Here is an 18,187-nt window from a genome sequence, read left to right on the forward strand (position 1 = left end):
ACGGCGATATAAATATATACATGATGCCTTAACATTTTTGGGGCTCTATTTTGACGGTCTATGTGCAAAGTGCAAAGCGCAGGGCGCAAACGCTTTTAGGGCGTGTCAGAATCCACGTTTGCTAATATAAGGACGGGAAAATCCGCTTTGCGCCGTGACGCATGATCTAAAAGGGTTGAGCTTATTTTCTTAATGAGTTATAGGTGTGTTTTAAGAATAAACCAATCACCCATTCCCTTTAAGAGCCAGTTGCGTCGTGCCATTAGCGCATTTTCTATTTACATGAAGTAAAGTAAATGTAAGTTAAAAAACTGAGCATTTTATTAGCAAGAAAACAGTTAAACAGAGCATCTACAGCGCGAGAATGAGAGATAATCATAATCTACTTTCACTTTCGCTCTTGTGGATAGGGAAACCTTGTACGCACAGACATTAATTACCCTATAAAAAAATTATTTAGTTTGTTAAGTGCAAAGATTTGTTTCAAACCTATTTTGAAATTCAGCTCTGATTTCCAGCAAACAAGTAAATGGACAGTAATAATGAAGTGTGGTCAAAATACTGAGTTATATCCAAATACACATGCTGTGCCCCATATGGTCTGAAACCTGTCAGGATGGCAAATATAAGCTTGTTTTTAATAAAACAAATATAAACATGGATATAATAAATAATACTGCTAATAATGATAACATTGTACAAAAGCAAATTGTTATGAATGAACTGAAAAAGCCTCCCGAGATGAAAAAGGCATGAAGGCAGTAGTTATTAAATTTATGTAGGCTCGAAAATATTATGTTTCGTAATATTTATATCCTTTATATTTATTTCCTATATATATCCTTATTATATCCTATATATATCCTTAAAATTTTAATTATTTTTCTTTTGTACAGATATTTGCGTATTGCTCCACATCTTGTGTGTATTAAGCAGTGTGTAAGTATAACTAACGCGCTCTGCACTGGACTTTAGACCGGGTTTGTTTAGGTCTATTGAAAAATTTATTATAGTTTCTCAAAATAGCAACGCACCAGCATTGCGCCTCAGAACACCTTCCTTTATAGACCAGAACAACTATGGGCGCACAAATAAGCGCAAATGCATTTGCTATTTAAACAACATGGTGGAAAACATCAAAACGACTCTTGCGCCAAGCTAAAACTAGCAAACAACAATTGCATCGCACCTTGTGCCACATTGCGCCGGGTGTATGACAGGACCCTTGGTGTGTGTTATGTTAAGGTTGTTAAGAAAAAAATCATTACTTTATGTCAAGTTGTCATTTTATTGTTAAGATGAAACGTAGCAAAGATGAATGATGTTATAAAAGTACACTGCCATTACATTTGAAGATTTACACAAGAGTTTAATATAAACTTGGGAAGTCTGAACTTACAAGGAAAGGATGCAAGTTGGAACTTTGTGTTGACTACTTGATATTGAGGAAAAAGTCCCAATCAGGTAGTGTAAATGTTGGCAGCCACGCCTCCGTTTTCAGAGGTCTCCGTTTTTCCTCCATCCACACTGACACGGAGAAGGAGCGTTGATTCAGTCGATTGGCCAGTTGCCCAGTCAATAATTCAGTCAGTCAGACACACGGTTTACGAGAGAACAGTGCAGACGGAAACAGATCTCAACATTTGACATACATAAAAACGCACACAGTGGCCTCTCGTGGATTCGCGAAAACAAAAACTGCAAAAATACGTATCTTCTGGTACATATTTCGTAGTCTCCAGAAATGTCCATGAGACTACATTTTCAGAATGAGCCTAGATTGCTTTTTTAAAACAAGTTAGTATTTTTTGCTAGTCTACAAAATACTTATTGATTAACCCTTTAACACGTATGATTACACTGATGTGATCAGTGATGTGACAATCACACTGGTGTGATTAAAACATTAAAAGCGCACATCATCAACTGCTAAAATTCAAATCTGACAGCGCGCGCCAAAAGAAGCAAATGTTGGCAGCCACGTCTAAATTTTCAGATGTCTTTGGTTTTTCCTCCATTCACATGGAACAGCAGCATTTTAAAACCAAAACAGCCTCTTCAGCATTTCCAAAATGTTCAATTTTCGGGGCTCGAAATCTCCAGGGTAGTGTGGATGGAGGGTGTTACCGTACCAAAACGTATGCGTTTTAAAACAAAAGTGTATTGGTGTAAACAGGGCCTGAAAAGCTAATTTGAAAGATTAATTTGCTTGTGAATCACATTACACTGGCATTGATCTATGTTTTTGATTCACTTATAATAATCTATTCAGAAGAGTCAGTAGCTTATGAATTACACTATACCTCATTCTCAATGACTTTGATACACTAATATGAACTAGAGAGATTGTGATTAGATGGAAACGTATTAGATTAGAGTTAAATAATTACAAAATACAAATGTTCAAAATGAATCAAATGCAGATGAATGAAAACTGAATGAAGAACATGCAATGAATTATGCAGCGGTGCCTATGTGTGGTCCACAATCATATAAGATAGACATTTTCCTTTGTGAAGCGTGCGCGTATCTGACAGACTAATATGCGGAGGATGATAATTGCCTCTCTTACAAGCCTCGCTACAGAAGATGATTTGTTGAAATACAAGACACTGCCATTCAGTCTGAGGAGTAATTCAGCAGCAGACTTGCTATTTACAGAAATATGAAAATCAATGGAATGCGATGACTGTTTGTATTTACATGTCAGTGTGTGTTTGCATACAGTGCATCTGCCTCTGTTGGTGCAATGCAGAAATTGCATTCTAAAAGCTTACGGTTCACTGGAAATGTTCTCCAAGTATGGTTTGCAAAGATTTCACTAGTTAAAAAAAAAAAAAAGAATTGTGAAAGCAAACAAAAGCAGCATGCTCGTCTCACTGCGGTGACTTTAAAGTAGTTTAATACTGTGCTGTTGCTGTGGATACAAGAAAAAAGGCCTTTCGTGAGAGTGATACTCAGCCCGAGAGAATCAACAGTTATTTTTCAACCAACTCTTCGCCTATGTATAAATCATAATAAGCTAGCTTTCGCGCAGCACATAAACATCATTATGCATTGCTGCATAAATCATGAATCAGATGCTTTGTGTTGTCTTCCTTTATGCAGAAGACTCAGGAGCGATATGGTAAATCTTGACTCACTGTGACAAAGCCGTATAGGTTATGATTCAGATTTACCCAGGGGCGATTGAGAGTTACGAACAGAACAGACGTGACTGAGGGGGGAAAATGACTTGTCAGACTAGTTTCTCATTCCATGTGGAACAGGAAGGAGGTGTAAAAAAAATCCAAAGCTCTTTTTTGTTAGCTTCATCAAAGGAAGCATCGCTCTCAGTGGTCCAGATATGAAAAAGAGTCTCTTCTCTACATCACGCAGCCAGCTGCCATAGAAACAACTGCACAACACAAGCCACAATCTGTTCGATCTTCAATGAGAGATCAACCCTTTTAGGTCATTTGCAATTAATCAAAGATCTTTGCGTTTGAAAAAGGGAAGGTAGAGCAAAGGTTTTATAAATGCAATCTGAGATAAAGTCGTGAAGTACATGTGAAAGAAGTCTGTTTTTGTATTGAACGCTTTGAGGACAAAAGTCGCCTGGTTGCTAGAAGATGAACATGAGACAATATAATAATAATGTTTAAATGTTTTTTTTTTTATTCATTAGAAAAATGTTTTAGAAAAAAATAAAAACAAAATTATTTTGCTTACCCAATTGACAGATTATTAACAGATTATTTAGCTTGCTTTAAGGAAAAACTTACTTAATTTTAGCATTTTATTTCCTAAAACCGGTCAGTGGTTTTTGCCTGTCTACAAAATACTTCTTGATTGATTACACCAGTGTTATCAGCCTTGGCTGGCCACTGAAGCATACGATCACACCAGTGTGATTAAAACACTTAGAGCGCCTGTCATCAACTGCTAAACTTAAAATCTGACAGAGCTTGCTTAGACATAGCGAGAGATGTGCAGTGCTTGCCATAAATCACAATTTAGCAGGGCTTTAAACAAATAACATTTATTTTATTACAAAAATTATGCTATATTGATATGAGTATCCACAGCTGCATCTCATCTAGACTTTGCCAGAAGAGGGTCAAGTCTACAAGGTATACAGCTGAGAATGCTCACATCAATATGGCCTAATTTTTGTGACACTGTACTAGAGCTGTGAACCTACACTTGTCTCATGGTTCGGTTCGGTTATGATTATCATGCCATCGATTCACTTCAATTGGATATCTAGGTGCATCACAGTGCATTGACGATGCTTTCTATACACAGTTTTATATTTTTTTTACAGCAGCAATTCTTTTATTAAAATGTATAAAAATATTTATATTTATATACTATTTGTAATACAATTTTGTCGTTTAATACAAACAGTCAGATATGTAAACTGTACCTTTAAACAACACGAGCATCTATAGGAAATAAACAAATACAAATATCCCACTCGCTTTCTGAGCCTTGTCTACCATGTTCTTACACCCGTTTTGTTATTACACTTGCCTGCTGGTGCTCTTCCATATGAGTGACACTGATAAATGGCGGAGGGGATCACAGCTGATCTGTGATAAACACAGTGGAGAAAACTCCGCAGGTACGCGCTCGTGTATGTATCCAAAAGTTCTGTAAATCGCAGTGTAATAGGGGCTTCTTCTGTAATTGTCAGTGAAAGACTGTCCAGCAAAAACACACACAGTAAAACTGTGCACAGTTTGAGCTTTTTTAATCATAGTTTTTGTCATAGTAAGCTACGGCAACATATCGCATATGAGCTAAATGTCGTCAGTACATAATAACCGGTTATGATTACTACTAAACCTATACTGAATTGTCCACGTCTGCATCACGGTGCACCGAAGAAACAATTAGTTTTGACACCCCTACACTGTACAACAAATATTATATTCACATTACCATGGGGGTTGGGTTAGGGTTAAGGTAGAAGAAGATGCTAATAAAATAAAATGAATTCGTAATTTAATCACTGTAAATCACAGGCGTAGCTCTATCCATTCTACCAACAACGATGGCGCCCATTACCTGTTATATAACAAACAAATAATAAGATCATTTTTGAGCTGTTTAAAAGACAAAATATATGTTCTATCACATATTTGAGAATCAGAACTTACACAATATAATTAGAACATTTGTCAGTATTCACAGAAAAGGGAAAAAAGAAACAAAATACGATATATGCATAGATCATTGGGAGGCTGGTGGGTAGATTTTAAGTAGCAATAGATTTTAAGTAACGGTCAAAAAACAAAAAAACTCACGCAGGAGGATCAACTGGAGTATTTAAAACTCACGTCAAAGGGTTAAAATGTTAAAATGTTTTGATATTTGGACTAGAAACAAGACAAAAATTCTACGTAAGAAAAGCATTTTTTTTCAGTGTATGCAGCTTGATGACTGTTATGAAGGATGGAATCATGGAAGTTGTTGTATTTAACTCCCAAATGGAATTTTGCATTGACCTTGTCATGAATTTGTCATATATTAAAGTTTTATAAACATTTAATTGTAATCCTTTAAATTCGCATTACATTTCATTGTAATATAACAGAATAAGTAACAAAGTACTGGTAAACACCCACACACTCTTGCATTCACACACTCATAAACTACGGCAAATTTAGTTTAGTCAATTCACTTAGGAAACCCACACAAACAAGGGGAGAACATGCAAACTCCACACAGAAATGCCAACTGGTCCAGCTGGAACTAGTGAACTTCTTGCTGTAAGGCCACTGTGCCACCCCACTACAGGTCATGTTATCTGTAAATTTAAATTGACTGGTAACCAATAGCATGTGCTCAAATCAATCACAAAATACCATTGAGTGTGCTGAATGTTGTTTTTTATAGCATTACTGTATATTTTAGTTAGAGGCTTGCATGAGACAATTGTTGCACATTGCACTCAGGTAATAAGATAACACAGTAGATCGATATTAGAATATCATGCAAAAGCACCCAAACAGTGGTCCATCTGTCTAATAAAACACACACAGCATCTCTTTATAATCCATGCTTGTGTCTCAATTCCTTTCTACTTTAGAAATGTCAACACTGATCCTCATTTTATTGCAACACTTGTACCAAAATCCTCATTTGAATTCCCCCTATGTTTTTTGGTTTATGGAGTTATTTTCGACATAAGAACTAACAACACATGCCAAGAACACTACAACTGGATATAAAAACAGTGTGCCCACATCCTAACGCCCAGTTCAGACTGCATGATTTTAGCCCAAATTTTGACTCGTCGACAGGTTTTAAGAAATCGCTAACAAATACCTGAAATCACAGGTAAATCAGTGCCAAAGAAGTGACCTGAAAGAATCATTTATATTTGGCATTCTAAATATCTGGAGCTGTCTGCGATTCAAAATCATGCCGTGTGAAATGTACTCTTGATTGAAAAAACATCGGTCGTTACCTACAGCCAATGAGAGAGCAGCATCCAGTAGTATGGACATCTGCAGGCCACAACCGGGTCAAAAAAAAAAGCCAAAAAGTTGAGGAGAAAGTGCCTTCAAAAGCCAGGTGAGCAAAATATGTACAATTTCTACCCCACTTAAGGCGTCTTTCTCATTATGTAGTTATAATAGGTTAAGATATACTGCATGCCACATTCTATGTTCCTTCTTGTGTGTGCTTGGTTGTGAGACGTAGTATGCAAATTGAGAAAAAGTTGTCAGCGATTCTTCCTATTGTAAAGTCATGCAGTGTGAAACCCTGTCACCGATCCATCTTGCAATGTAAACACAGTCACGACTGAATGCTACCCCAGATAGCCATGCAGTGTGAAAACATATGTGACGCAGCTACTTTGAAAATCATGCAGTCTGAACTCGGCATAAGAAAACTTTAAGCTGATGCTTAAAGCAAACAAAATGCGGATGACCTGATGGAGACCATGTTGATTGAAATTTTCTCTTAATAAATTGTCTTTTTAAAAACAATAGTGATAAAGTGATAATTTTGATTTCTTTACAATAACACTACAGTACAAGTACCACCAATGCATTTTGAGGGGTAACATTGACAATGTTTACATGGACATCAGAAATCTAATCATTTACCTTAATCTGCATTTTGAATGTTCTTTTCATGCGCCTGTTTTACATGTTATAGTACATAGTTTGATTAACATACCATTTGATGCTAGTTTTCTGCGGCAGTTTTCTTTGAACAATTCTTGTTCGCCATTATGGTAGTTTCATTTTTTCATTTTGCGACATGTTGAACTCCAGGTAATTTCTCACACTATGCATGTAAACAGATGACGGTACACACAAATTCTTAGGCAACAGGCCACCTCTGCAATTTTATTCACTAACTTTTCTTTCATGCCCCCAAGACACACTTGGAATAACTGGATAAGAGTTCACAGTAAGGAATGGAGGGAGAATTCTTAGTATAGTCATGGTTTCCCACATGCACGAAAAACATGTTTTCTTAAAGCCATTTACATTTGTTTGTCGTTAAAAACCTGACAACTCCTGAGTGTGCATCATGTTGCAGAGTGTAGCGAAAAAGTTCTACAAAACAGTCATAGTTTGATCAAAGTGTTTACATGTCTGTGCTGAACTATAATAATGAGACTAAACTTCTGTCAAGTAGCTGCTATCACAAAAAGCACACGCATACTCACCTCAGGCAGCCGGTGGCATTGCGAAGTACTTGGGAAGTGTGCATTTGCAGCTTGCGGTCCTCCTGATGTGGGGACACATCCCAGTTGGAATGGGGTATAATCACGGTGTTGGTCAAGACAGCTAGAGCGTCCTGAATTATAGGCATCTTCAGAGCATCACATGAGGACAGGTTCCACAACACACCTGCAAAAGAAAACAGGTGAAACCTTCAGCATAGTAAATATTAGGTTTGTAATAAATTTGTGGTCTCCATTGGCCCCCTGAGTATGTATACTTTATTTCTCAAATACTGCAGTTGAAGCTGAGAATTGGTTTGTGTTGTTGATGCAGTAAAATTGATAATTGACAAACGAGTGATAATTTCCCGGTAATCTTCCGTCTCCCTCCCGGTCCTCAAATAGGCTACGTCACGCACCCTTCTCACCCCTCCCCACAGCATCTCTCCTCCCTCTTTAGACACGTCGCATGCACCTTGTCAAGCACCATCAAACAACCACCTCTCCTGACAGCTGAGTGGGACTCTGCAAAATAAACCCTGACACTCTGACCAATGTGATGAGGGTTTACTCACACGTGACTTGTTTTAGCTCTTTTGGTCCAATTAGAAACTTTGCAGTGTGAAAGTGAACCGCTTTAAGTGCAAAGAGTAACAATGTAACATTTGTAATCTCTGTTTCGGAACAACTGAATCGAGTGTGAAAGCACTCTAAAGCTCCTAAAATGTTCAGGATACGACTTTTGCTTTCACTTTCTAAAGCGGTTGTTATGTGTTTTTGCATTAGTTTTTATTGAAGACTACCTTCACTTGAAAACATAAAATAATTAATTCCTCAATCTAAATGAATTTATTATATGCTCGGAGAGAATGAAATGACTGGTCTAAATGGGGTGCAAAATATATGTACAAATATACGTCTTGTTATTTTTGTTGTTATTAGTAATAATCAACACATTTGCCTTATTTAAATAATATACTTGCTTTAATCTTTAAAATATCATAACTTTTAGTGATATTGTCAGTTTTTCTGTTTTCTGTCATTTGTTTCTTATTTGTTGTATATCTTATTAATTTTATGATGTCAATATATTAAATATTTTATATACAGTTGAAGTCAGAATTATTAGCCGCCCTGAATTATTAGCCACCCTGTTTATTTTTTTCCCTGCTTCCTGTTTAACGAAAAGCAGATTTTTTCAACACATTTCGAAACATATTTTAACTTTGCCATGATGACAGTAAATAATATTTGACTAGATATTTTTCAAGACACTTCTATACAGCTTAAAGTGACATTTAAAGGCTTATCCAGGTTTATTGGGTAAACTAGGCAGGTTAGGGAAATTAGGCAAGTTATTGTGTGATTTATTCTGTACACCAGTGGTCACCAAACTTGTTCCTGGAGGGCTGGTGTCCTGCAGATTTTAGCTCCAACCCTAATCAAACACACCTCAACAAGCTAATCAAGGTCTTACTAGATATACTTGAAACATCCAGGCAGGTGTGTTGAGGTAAGTTGGAGCTAAATACTGCAGGGACACCGGCCCTCCAGGACCAGGATTGGTGACCCCTGCTGTAGACTGTCGAAAAAAAAAAATAGGGGCTAATAATTAAAAAAAAAAATATATTTTTAATTAAAAAATGCTTTTATTCTATTTTAAATAAAACAAATCAGACTTTCTTCAGAAGAAAAAATATTATCAGACATACTGTGAAAATGTATATATATAATATATGGTAATATAATTTGGTAAATATTTAAAAAGGAGAAAAAAATTAAAGAGGGGGCTAATAATTTTGACTTCAACTGTATATCTACAATGCTTTGACATTCAAGTTTGCTCAAACTTTAAAGAAAGAGAGAAAGAAAGAAAGAAAGAAAGAAGCAGATTTTACCTGTCAGTGGGTGCAAATGGCTCCTGAATATAGCATAAAAGTAAGAGAAATAGCAGATTTCTTTTTTATTCCAACAGTCTTTTTTTTTTACTTTAATCCATTTAAAAGATACAATGTATAACAGTGTCATAATAAATAACATTATTGTTAAAAATGTAATTAGGTTTTCATTTTCGCATATAGTTAACTATTTATATCATAATAGCCGTGTATCCACTATTGCGCCTACAGCGAGCGAGCCAGGGCGAGCCAAGGCCAGTCGCGTTTCCACAGTCACTTCTGGGGCATTATCGGCCCAAATCGGGGCTTTCTTGGGGCCAGCGGCCGGCCTTTTTCGGCCCGCAGAATACCTTGAGCCAAAAAGGGCCAACTGGGGCTTCGGGGCGGAGTAAAATGAGAGGCGGAGAGCGGACACAATTTTCCGATGGCATACAAGTACATGCGCCAAACAAATAAACAAATAAGGGAAAGAAAACTTCTAGCCTAGGCTGGGGTCTTTTTGCATATGATCGCCCTTATGTTTAACTTTTAAATGTAAAGCTGTTGCATAAAATAATAAAGTTTTATTTTATAAGTGACTTTGCTGCATCCTCCTTGATGTTTCAATAACGCATAATAATCTTTACACCATATAAAAGACACAGCAGACAGAAAATGTTTTCAAGAGTTTTTGTCAAGTTTAAAAAGTGTGTTTGTGTGCATTTAGATGCCTGTATTTGTGTGTGAGACCGAGCAAAAGTGCACTCCCTAAGGCCTATCTGAAAAAAAAAGATTTTACATATTTTCTAAAAACAATAAACACAAGGATTTTGCTCCCTTAAATAGTGCACTATTTAAGGATATAAAGGCGGTTTTGCATACATCCACTGTGTTTACAAGTGCTGAGGAAGCCTCCAGAGGTAAAACATTTGTCAAATAATAGACCAATCGAAACAGACCAAATCATCTGACCAATCAGAACAGTGCAGCCGCTCATAAATGCAGTTTTAAAGGAGTTTAGAGAGACCAGATCCTTAAATGAACTGTAGCAGACACTGAAGAAAGATGAGATGTGACATACAATGTATATTACAACAAAATGAAAGTGTTTTTAGACCTTGAATGAATGTAAGCCAAGCATTTAAAATAACATAATAGGGCCGCTTTAACTTGCTTTGAGCTAAACTAACAGTCCTCTCTCCACAACCTTGCTATCTCCATTGAAGATGTTGTCGTGTCTTAATTAGGATAGAAATATACACAGATCAAACAGTGTTTAGAAATGAAAACAGTTTAAAATGATGTAAACAAATATGTTGGTGTATTTTGATTTGAGAGAACATTTGAGTATTACTTATTTTCTCAGCAGAACACATTATTATGGACTTATATGTTGAGTAGAAGCAATGGCTTAAAGTCAAAATGATGAATTTGTTTCTTTAAAACTCAATATAGGGGCAGTTCACCCACAATTTTTATTTCACCAACTGTAATGGCCCCACAGTAAACAAGGGTATATACACTCATTCATAACTTTAATTTAGTACTTCTTTCTTTTATTATTCGTTACAGATTATACACAGACACTGTTTGGTTCACTTTTACATTTTTCCTTTTGTTTCAGTTATTTCTTGTCATAAGTTACTAGTTTGAAGTGCACATTTCTAGCTCTTATTTAAGAGGATTCATTGATATTTATTTCTTGGAGTCTGCGATCAGTTTGGCATGGCTCAATGCTCCAGAGGTCCGGCTTAAGTCTAAAGGACTGGCTGGCAGACACTATGTTCTACCTGATCAAACCATAATGCAAATTGTCGGAGGGGTTGTTGGAATGTTTATTTCTTTATTCTTGTTTATTATTAGTATCTGATTTGCTTTGTCTTTGTTTATATATTGGTTAATTATTTTAAGTGTATTATTTAAATATGTTTGGTAATTAATTTGTATTAGTTTGTAATGTCTAGTTTTCTAGTTTCTAGTTTCTACTTTTTATATAAGTTCCCTTTTGTGTAATTGAAGTTAGGTCTGTCTTTCTGTTTGTTTGTTTGTTTGTTTGTTTATTTGTTTTTTTTGTTCGTTTAATTGAATGATTCTGTTAAGTTTATTTATTTACGTTCAGATCTGACTTAATTTTAGTTTATTTTGTCACTTTGTTTTTTCCTTTTTGAAATCCTGTGTTTTTTGCCCTTGACTGCTTTGTCCCTTACACCAAACTTCAAGTGAATCAGAAGCTTTATGTTTTTTTTTTTTTTTTTCTTTTTGGAGGAATGGTATCTGAAGGCAACGCAGTGGCACAGTAGGTAGTGCTGTCACCTCACAGCAAGAAGATCGCTGGGTCTCTGGTTCGAACCTCCGCTCAGTTGGTGTTTCTGTGTGAAGTTTGCATGTTCTCCCTGCGTTTGCGTGGGTTTCCTCAGGGTGCTCCGGTTTCCCCCACAGTCCAAAAACATGCGGTACAGGTGAATTGGGTAGGCTAAATGAGTGCTAAATCAGTGTATTGATGTGTGTGTGTGTATGTGTGTGTGTGTGTGTGTGTGTGTATGTTTCCCAAAAATGGGTTGCGGCTGGAAGGGCATTCTGCTGGATAAGTTGGCGGTTCATTCTGCTGTGGCGACCCCGGATTAATAAAGGGACTAAGCCGACAAGAAAATGAATGAATGGATGAATAAATAGTAACTGGACAGTGGAAAAAAATACAATGGAGGTCAATGGCTACTGGTTTTGGTAACACTTTATTTTGATGGTCCAGTTGAGTATTAGTAGACTGTCTGCTTAATATCTGTTGATACTGCTGCTAAACAGACATTTAACTCACTATAAGTCATGTTGCAAGTACATGTCAACTTACACTAACCCTAACCCCTACCCTAACAGTCTACTTATAATTTAATGAGAATTATTTGGCATGTAGATGCAATGTAACTTAAATTCAACAAACGGACCATAAGAATAAAGTGTGACCCCAGTGTTCAACATTCTTCAAAATATACTGTTCTGTGTTCAACAGGAGAAAAAACTATATAAAAAACTATATATTTAAGTACTGAGTTATATTTATGTACATATTACATGTACATGAAGAAACAAAGTCATCTACAGTACATCTTGGATGACCAGAGGGTGAGTAAATTTTCTCTAAATCTAAACTGGAAATATTTTGAGCCCCCGCCGTGATACTACACTAGAAAAAATGTGCAGTTTTCTATCATTACTCTTTCAAAGAAGTAAAAATTTTATATAACATTTTCAATTCTGTGCTTGAGTTAGCCTGAGACAGGTTTTGACAACGTCTCATGGACCCAAAGAAATGTAGACTTGAACACCGGAGGAAAAAAACCCATAATTTGACAAGCTACGAAGCCTGCGGTCTCACATTACAATGCCGGTCTAACAGTATTTTTACCAAACTCCTTCACAGCTCCAGTGCCAAGACGAATATGTGATATGTAAAACGACTGCAATATATATGGTGCAACAAACAGAATATCTACATGTAACATCCCTATTATCATCACCAGTACAGCCATTAGAGATTTTCCAAAGCCATTCTTGCAGAACCATCATACTTGCCTGAGACAGTAATTTGATAAACAAACACAACTGATGGAGAAGAAGCCATTAGCATTTTAATTTTTGTTTAGAAATAGATAACGACAGCAAAAGAGACAATGGAAATGTTTGTTCGGTCAAGACCTTTTGTTCTCCGGCATATGCATGGCTTTATAATATATGCAGTTTAATGGTGGCTGCAGTGCGTTGAAGGATCTGAAAGCTATGATACTGTATATTTGCATAAATTTGTGTGGGATGTCAGTGCTTTTTGCTCCTAAACTAGCAGAGATCAGTGCAGTGATGGTGGGCATAAAGGTCATGTGACTAAACAGCATCTTCTTGTAAGAAAGCCTCTAAATTTCATGTTTTTGACAAGAAATGATGCACCTAATTAGAATTTCAAACATGCTAATTACTGCGTCTCTTCCTCCAGACCCCAAAGAAAAAACTTGACAGTCTTCTTCGGAGTTGATTGACTATCTACAAGACTTAAGGCTTCATTGGTTTGTAATTAAAGCAAAACTTATGAAATTCACAAGACTTACATAGACAATGCTGATGTCACACTGAAAAGGTCATGTAAGAGCAATGCATTGTGGGATACAGTATTTTTTCAGTCTCTACTTCATTGCACATACATCCGTTTTTAACATTAATTGTAATAATATCTGTGGAAGCTTGTTTCTGTCACTGCATGTTACGTGGGTCTGTCTTTATTTTTTTTGTCTTTGGTATGAGTTTTAGGTGGAGTTTGTGAACGGTTGTCCGGATTGGATGACGCAAGTGACATCATTAAGATTTCCCGTATATAAGGCTGACGGCAATCAGTCTCTCTCTCACTCATTTTTACGCTATCTGGCTGGCGGTGCTCTGTGCATGCCAGGATCACTCCGCATAGCGCTCTTTTTATTGCAATGTTTTTGTTAACTTTTTGATCCTTTAGTATTCAAAATGTGTTAACTATTTTGCTTCAATTGTTTATTTTGATACTTTGTTTAATTTTGTAGCAGGTAGTGGATATTAATTGTCATAGTCACATTTTGTTATTTATTTAGTTCAGCAAAGGGAAGAAGAAGACCCACCTGTTTTTATTCTTTTTCTCGGGAGCTCCTTGAAGAACAGCTATAGTCAGGGAGCTGTTTTTTCAGCTGCCCTACCTGTCTACTGTTATTATTTTCTTGTCTCTTTTTGCAAGGTGGATTTAAGGAGATTAAAATATATATTGACAGGGACGTCAATCTGTCATATTCAAGCATCTGTGTCTTTCATATGTTCAGCTCAAATTCTGATTTCATTAATAGAGCCAATTTTGGATATTGGGCAATAACACTGCATTTAAAAAATAATCACAGCAGACTTTTTGTCAGAATGTCAACTGTTTGAAACACAGAATTGCTAGTGTTAAGTAACCGGTGTTAACAAGTGTTAAGTAACCGGTGGACTTTTTTATCGTAATTCGTAGCCACAATTTCTTGTAACTGCAAGTGTATAGAGTTTCTCATAATTCTAAATTTGTTTCTTTGGTTTATTTTTCTCAGAAATAAAATATTTTATTTCTTACAAACTCACATTTATATGTTCTTTTTCGATTCTGAACTATCTGTTTGAATTGTGTGTAATTAGGATTTTGTACAATTACAACAATGTAACAATGTGTAAAATGACTCCTTTTCCTGCAATTCTTAGACCCAATCCCAATTCTATGTTTTACCCCTTCCCCTACATTTACCCCTTCCTGTTGGCTCTTGAAAAAGCATGGGAAAGGCTTTAAATTTCACCCTTGTCTACAACACTTGCACAAAGCATCATACGTCATCTCAATCATTTATTTCATATGAAATCGACTGCTGTAGTTATTCCAGTTGTGTTATTTTTTTATTTTTATCTTCAGGAAATCACTGCAGGCAACAATATCATGTTATAACGATATAATGTGGGAACAAGCTTGTACTGTAACTATATTGTGCATTTACACCATGGCCTTATTCATCTATGCAAACACATGCAAACAACAGTAACACCAGCCATTGTAAAAAGCTCACTCTCAGCCACTAGACTTTTCTGACAGGGCATTCGAGTGTCATCAAGTGCCAGATGTGAAAATATGTTGTGGGAATACTATACAAGAGTTGGTGCCAATCCCAATTCTATCCCTTAGCCCTTCCCCTTACACCTACCCATCATTTTGTGCACTCACATGAAGGGGTAGGGGTGTCCCCATTCTCTTTAGCTTGAAGGAGCAGGGCTAAGGGGAAGGGGTAGATACCCCTTAGGACTGAGATTTTTCAGGACCACTCTCGAAACCAAGAGGCAAAAAAAAATCTCATCCATTCTTATCCATTTCAAGGGCTATCTAGCCTTCCCCTTAGCTCTACCCCTTCAAGCAAAAGAGAATTGGGACACCCCTACCCCTTCACATAAATGCACAAAACAAGGAGCAGGGGTAAGGGGAAAGGCTAAGGGGTAGAATTTGGACAAATTTAGTAGGGATGCACCAATATGGCTTTTTTGCCGAGACCAATAACCGATAACACTTCATGCGTTAAACACTTTGGAGGCTGATAATCGATATATTAAACAATAAATATAAATATTTCAAAATGTTAGATTTTTAAACAGTGAATAACTTTACACTCTATCAAACATATCTACAATAATAAAGAATATGGTTACTTATTAAGTTATTAATGCACAGCATTAATAATCCGGGTGACCCCGGATTAATAAAGGGACTAAGCCAACAAGAAAATGATTGAATGAATGAATAATATAATATAATATAATATAATATAATATAATATAATATAATATAATATAATATAATATAATATAATATAATATAATATAATATAATATAATACAGTAAAAAATTACCTATTACCAGTAAATTTCCCATATCCCAAAATCAAAACAGACACTACCAGAATAAAAAATCCCTGGTAGGCCTAAAAAAAATAATGAAATAAAATTAAATAAAATAAAAATAAATATCTAAAACATTTTAAAACAACATCTATAACACAAATACTAGTGATGCATATAGTATAGGCTAAATTCTAGGTTGTAAACTAAAATTAGCAAAAAATTTAAAAATAAAAAACTAGAAAACTAACACACCAAAACTGGACATAAAATATCATAAAACAGAATTAAACATTAATCTTTATTTACTGAAATGTATTTACTGTAGATAACAATAACAATCTAGATCAGCCAAAATCTCGAAAAAATAATTAAACTAATAAATAAACTTTTTTTAACCTTTGAAGAATTGCAAAATTTTATTAGTATTTTATAACCTTAAACATATCCTCTTTTGTCAAATTCTTTAATTTATATTTGTTTAAATACATTCTATTTTATTATATTAAATGATTAATATAATTTATACTTTGAAAATAAAAACAGCAAGTAGTCATTGGCAAGTCACTGTCGATGTCACACATTTAATTCAACCGATTTGTTCAAAGATGTTGATTCGTTCAAAAACACATGAATGTACACAAAAATAAAAAATAAAAATAAATAAAAAGTGATTTTTTTTATTACAATTAAATTTGTAACAAATAACAAATATTCTTAATGAATTAAATTCAACCCTAGTCTGCCGCTGAAAGCGCATCCACTCTGTAAAACATTTGATGGATAAGTTGGTGGTTTATTCCACTGTGGTGACCCCTGATAAAAAAAAGGAGTAAGCTGAAAGAAAATAAATGAATGAATGAATAAATCCAGCCCTGGTAAACATAGAGCAAGACTTCTTTCAAAAACAAAGAAAAAATCTAACCACTCCAGATTTTTGAAATGTTTGAGAGAAATATCTGCACACTAAACACAGCTCACTCACGGTACAGCATGTGTGTTCTTTCAACATCAGGTATTATACCTCTCTGCGTAGCTTTGAAGTTCTTTAATATAGTGATTACAAAATTCCAGACCAAATATAACATCAATCTCTAAGATATCAAAGGGCATTTTTTCAAGTTTCAATAAGAAGGCGTTCTTACTAAGGTTGTGGGAGGTCGATTTCAAGCAGTCAAATCTAAAACATCCTGCAAATGAGAAACAGCCAATTTAGCCAAGCGTGCAGCTAATCAGCCGATCGTGATCTCATCAATATCTCACCTGAGAGAGGCTGTAATTTATCCTGACAGATGCTACATCTCCAATTTCATCCCTAAAAAACTCCAGTACATTCTCTCTGCCAGCAGCACAAATGTATTTCAGACCACTTTCCATGCGACTACAAAACAAAGCAAATCCAAGCAATTATGTTTTAAACAGAAAAAACGCACTAGTTCTAAATGAAGCATGCTTTTAGCATACTCCTGTTTTATTAGCTACACTTTACATTGTTTCCGCAGATGCATAACTAACACACAACTCTCTCTGAACCTAGAAGCATTATCAAATTTGAGGACTTGCTCAAATTCTACAAAGCTTTTGAAATTCTGAGAACATACATTAGATTTATTTATTCATTTAGCAGATGCTTTTAGACAAAGCAAATTAATAGGCACAACTATTCATATAATTTCAAGAGGTTTAACATAGGACATCACTGAGATTTAATGAAGTGACTTTTCGCTGACTGCTTTTCATCGACCTTGGTTCTGGATATATATATATATATACACACACACACACACACACACACACACACACACACACACACACACACACACACACACACACACACACACACACACACACACACACACACACACACACACACACACACACACACATAATAGTTTTAATAATTTCTAATAACAGATTTATTTTTTATTTACCATGATGACAGTATATAGTATTCATATTCAAGATGCAAGCATTCAGCTTAAAGTAACATTTAAAGGCTTAACTACACTATAAAATAATCCGTAATTTAACTTTTTTTTCCGGCAGCTGGGGTGCTGTTATTTTACGGTAAATTTCTGTAATTTAGCGGCCATTATTTGACTTTTTTTTCTGCCACCTCAGATTTTTTTTACAGTGTAGGATAATTAAGTTATTTAGGCAAGTTAGTGTAGTTAGGCACATTATTGTATAAAAGTGGTTTGTTTTGTATATATATATATATATA

The 18,187-nt window shown here is 35.5% G+C and overlaps 1 protein-coding gene across 9 annotated transcripts in view; it reads right to left on the reverse strand.

Annotated features, from left to right (window-relative positions):
- ctnnd2a (catenin (cadherin-associated protein), delta 2a) overlaps positions 1-18,187 on the reverse strand; it is a 640,689-nt gene that overhangs the window by 141,779 nt on the left and 480,723 nt on the right. For all 9 annotated transcript variants that reach the window (XM_087309485.1, XM_087309483.1, XM_087309489.1 and 6 more), the window contains one exon: positions 7,676-7,859. In XM_087309485.1, coding sequence (XP_087165611.1) covers positions 7,676-7,859 — 184 coding nt within the window. The remainder of the gene's footprint in view (positions 1-7,675; positions 7,860-18,187) is intronic.

Source organism: Danio rerio, chromosome 24 (genome assembly GCF_052040795.2).
Source record: "Danio rerio strain M-AB ecotype USA chromosome 24, GRCz13ab, whole genome shotgun sequence".
NCBI lineage: Eukaryota > Metazoa > Chordata > Actinopteri > Cypriniformes > Danionidae > Danio > Danio rerio.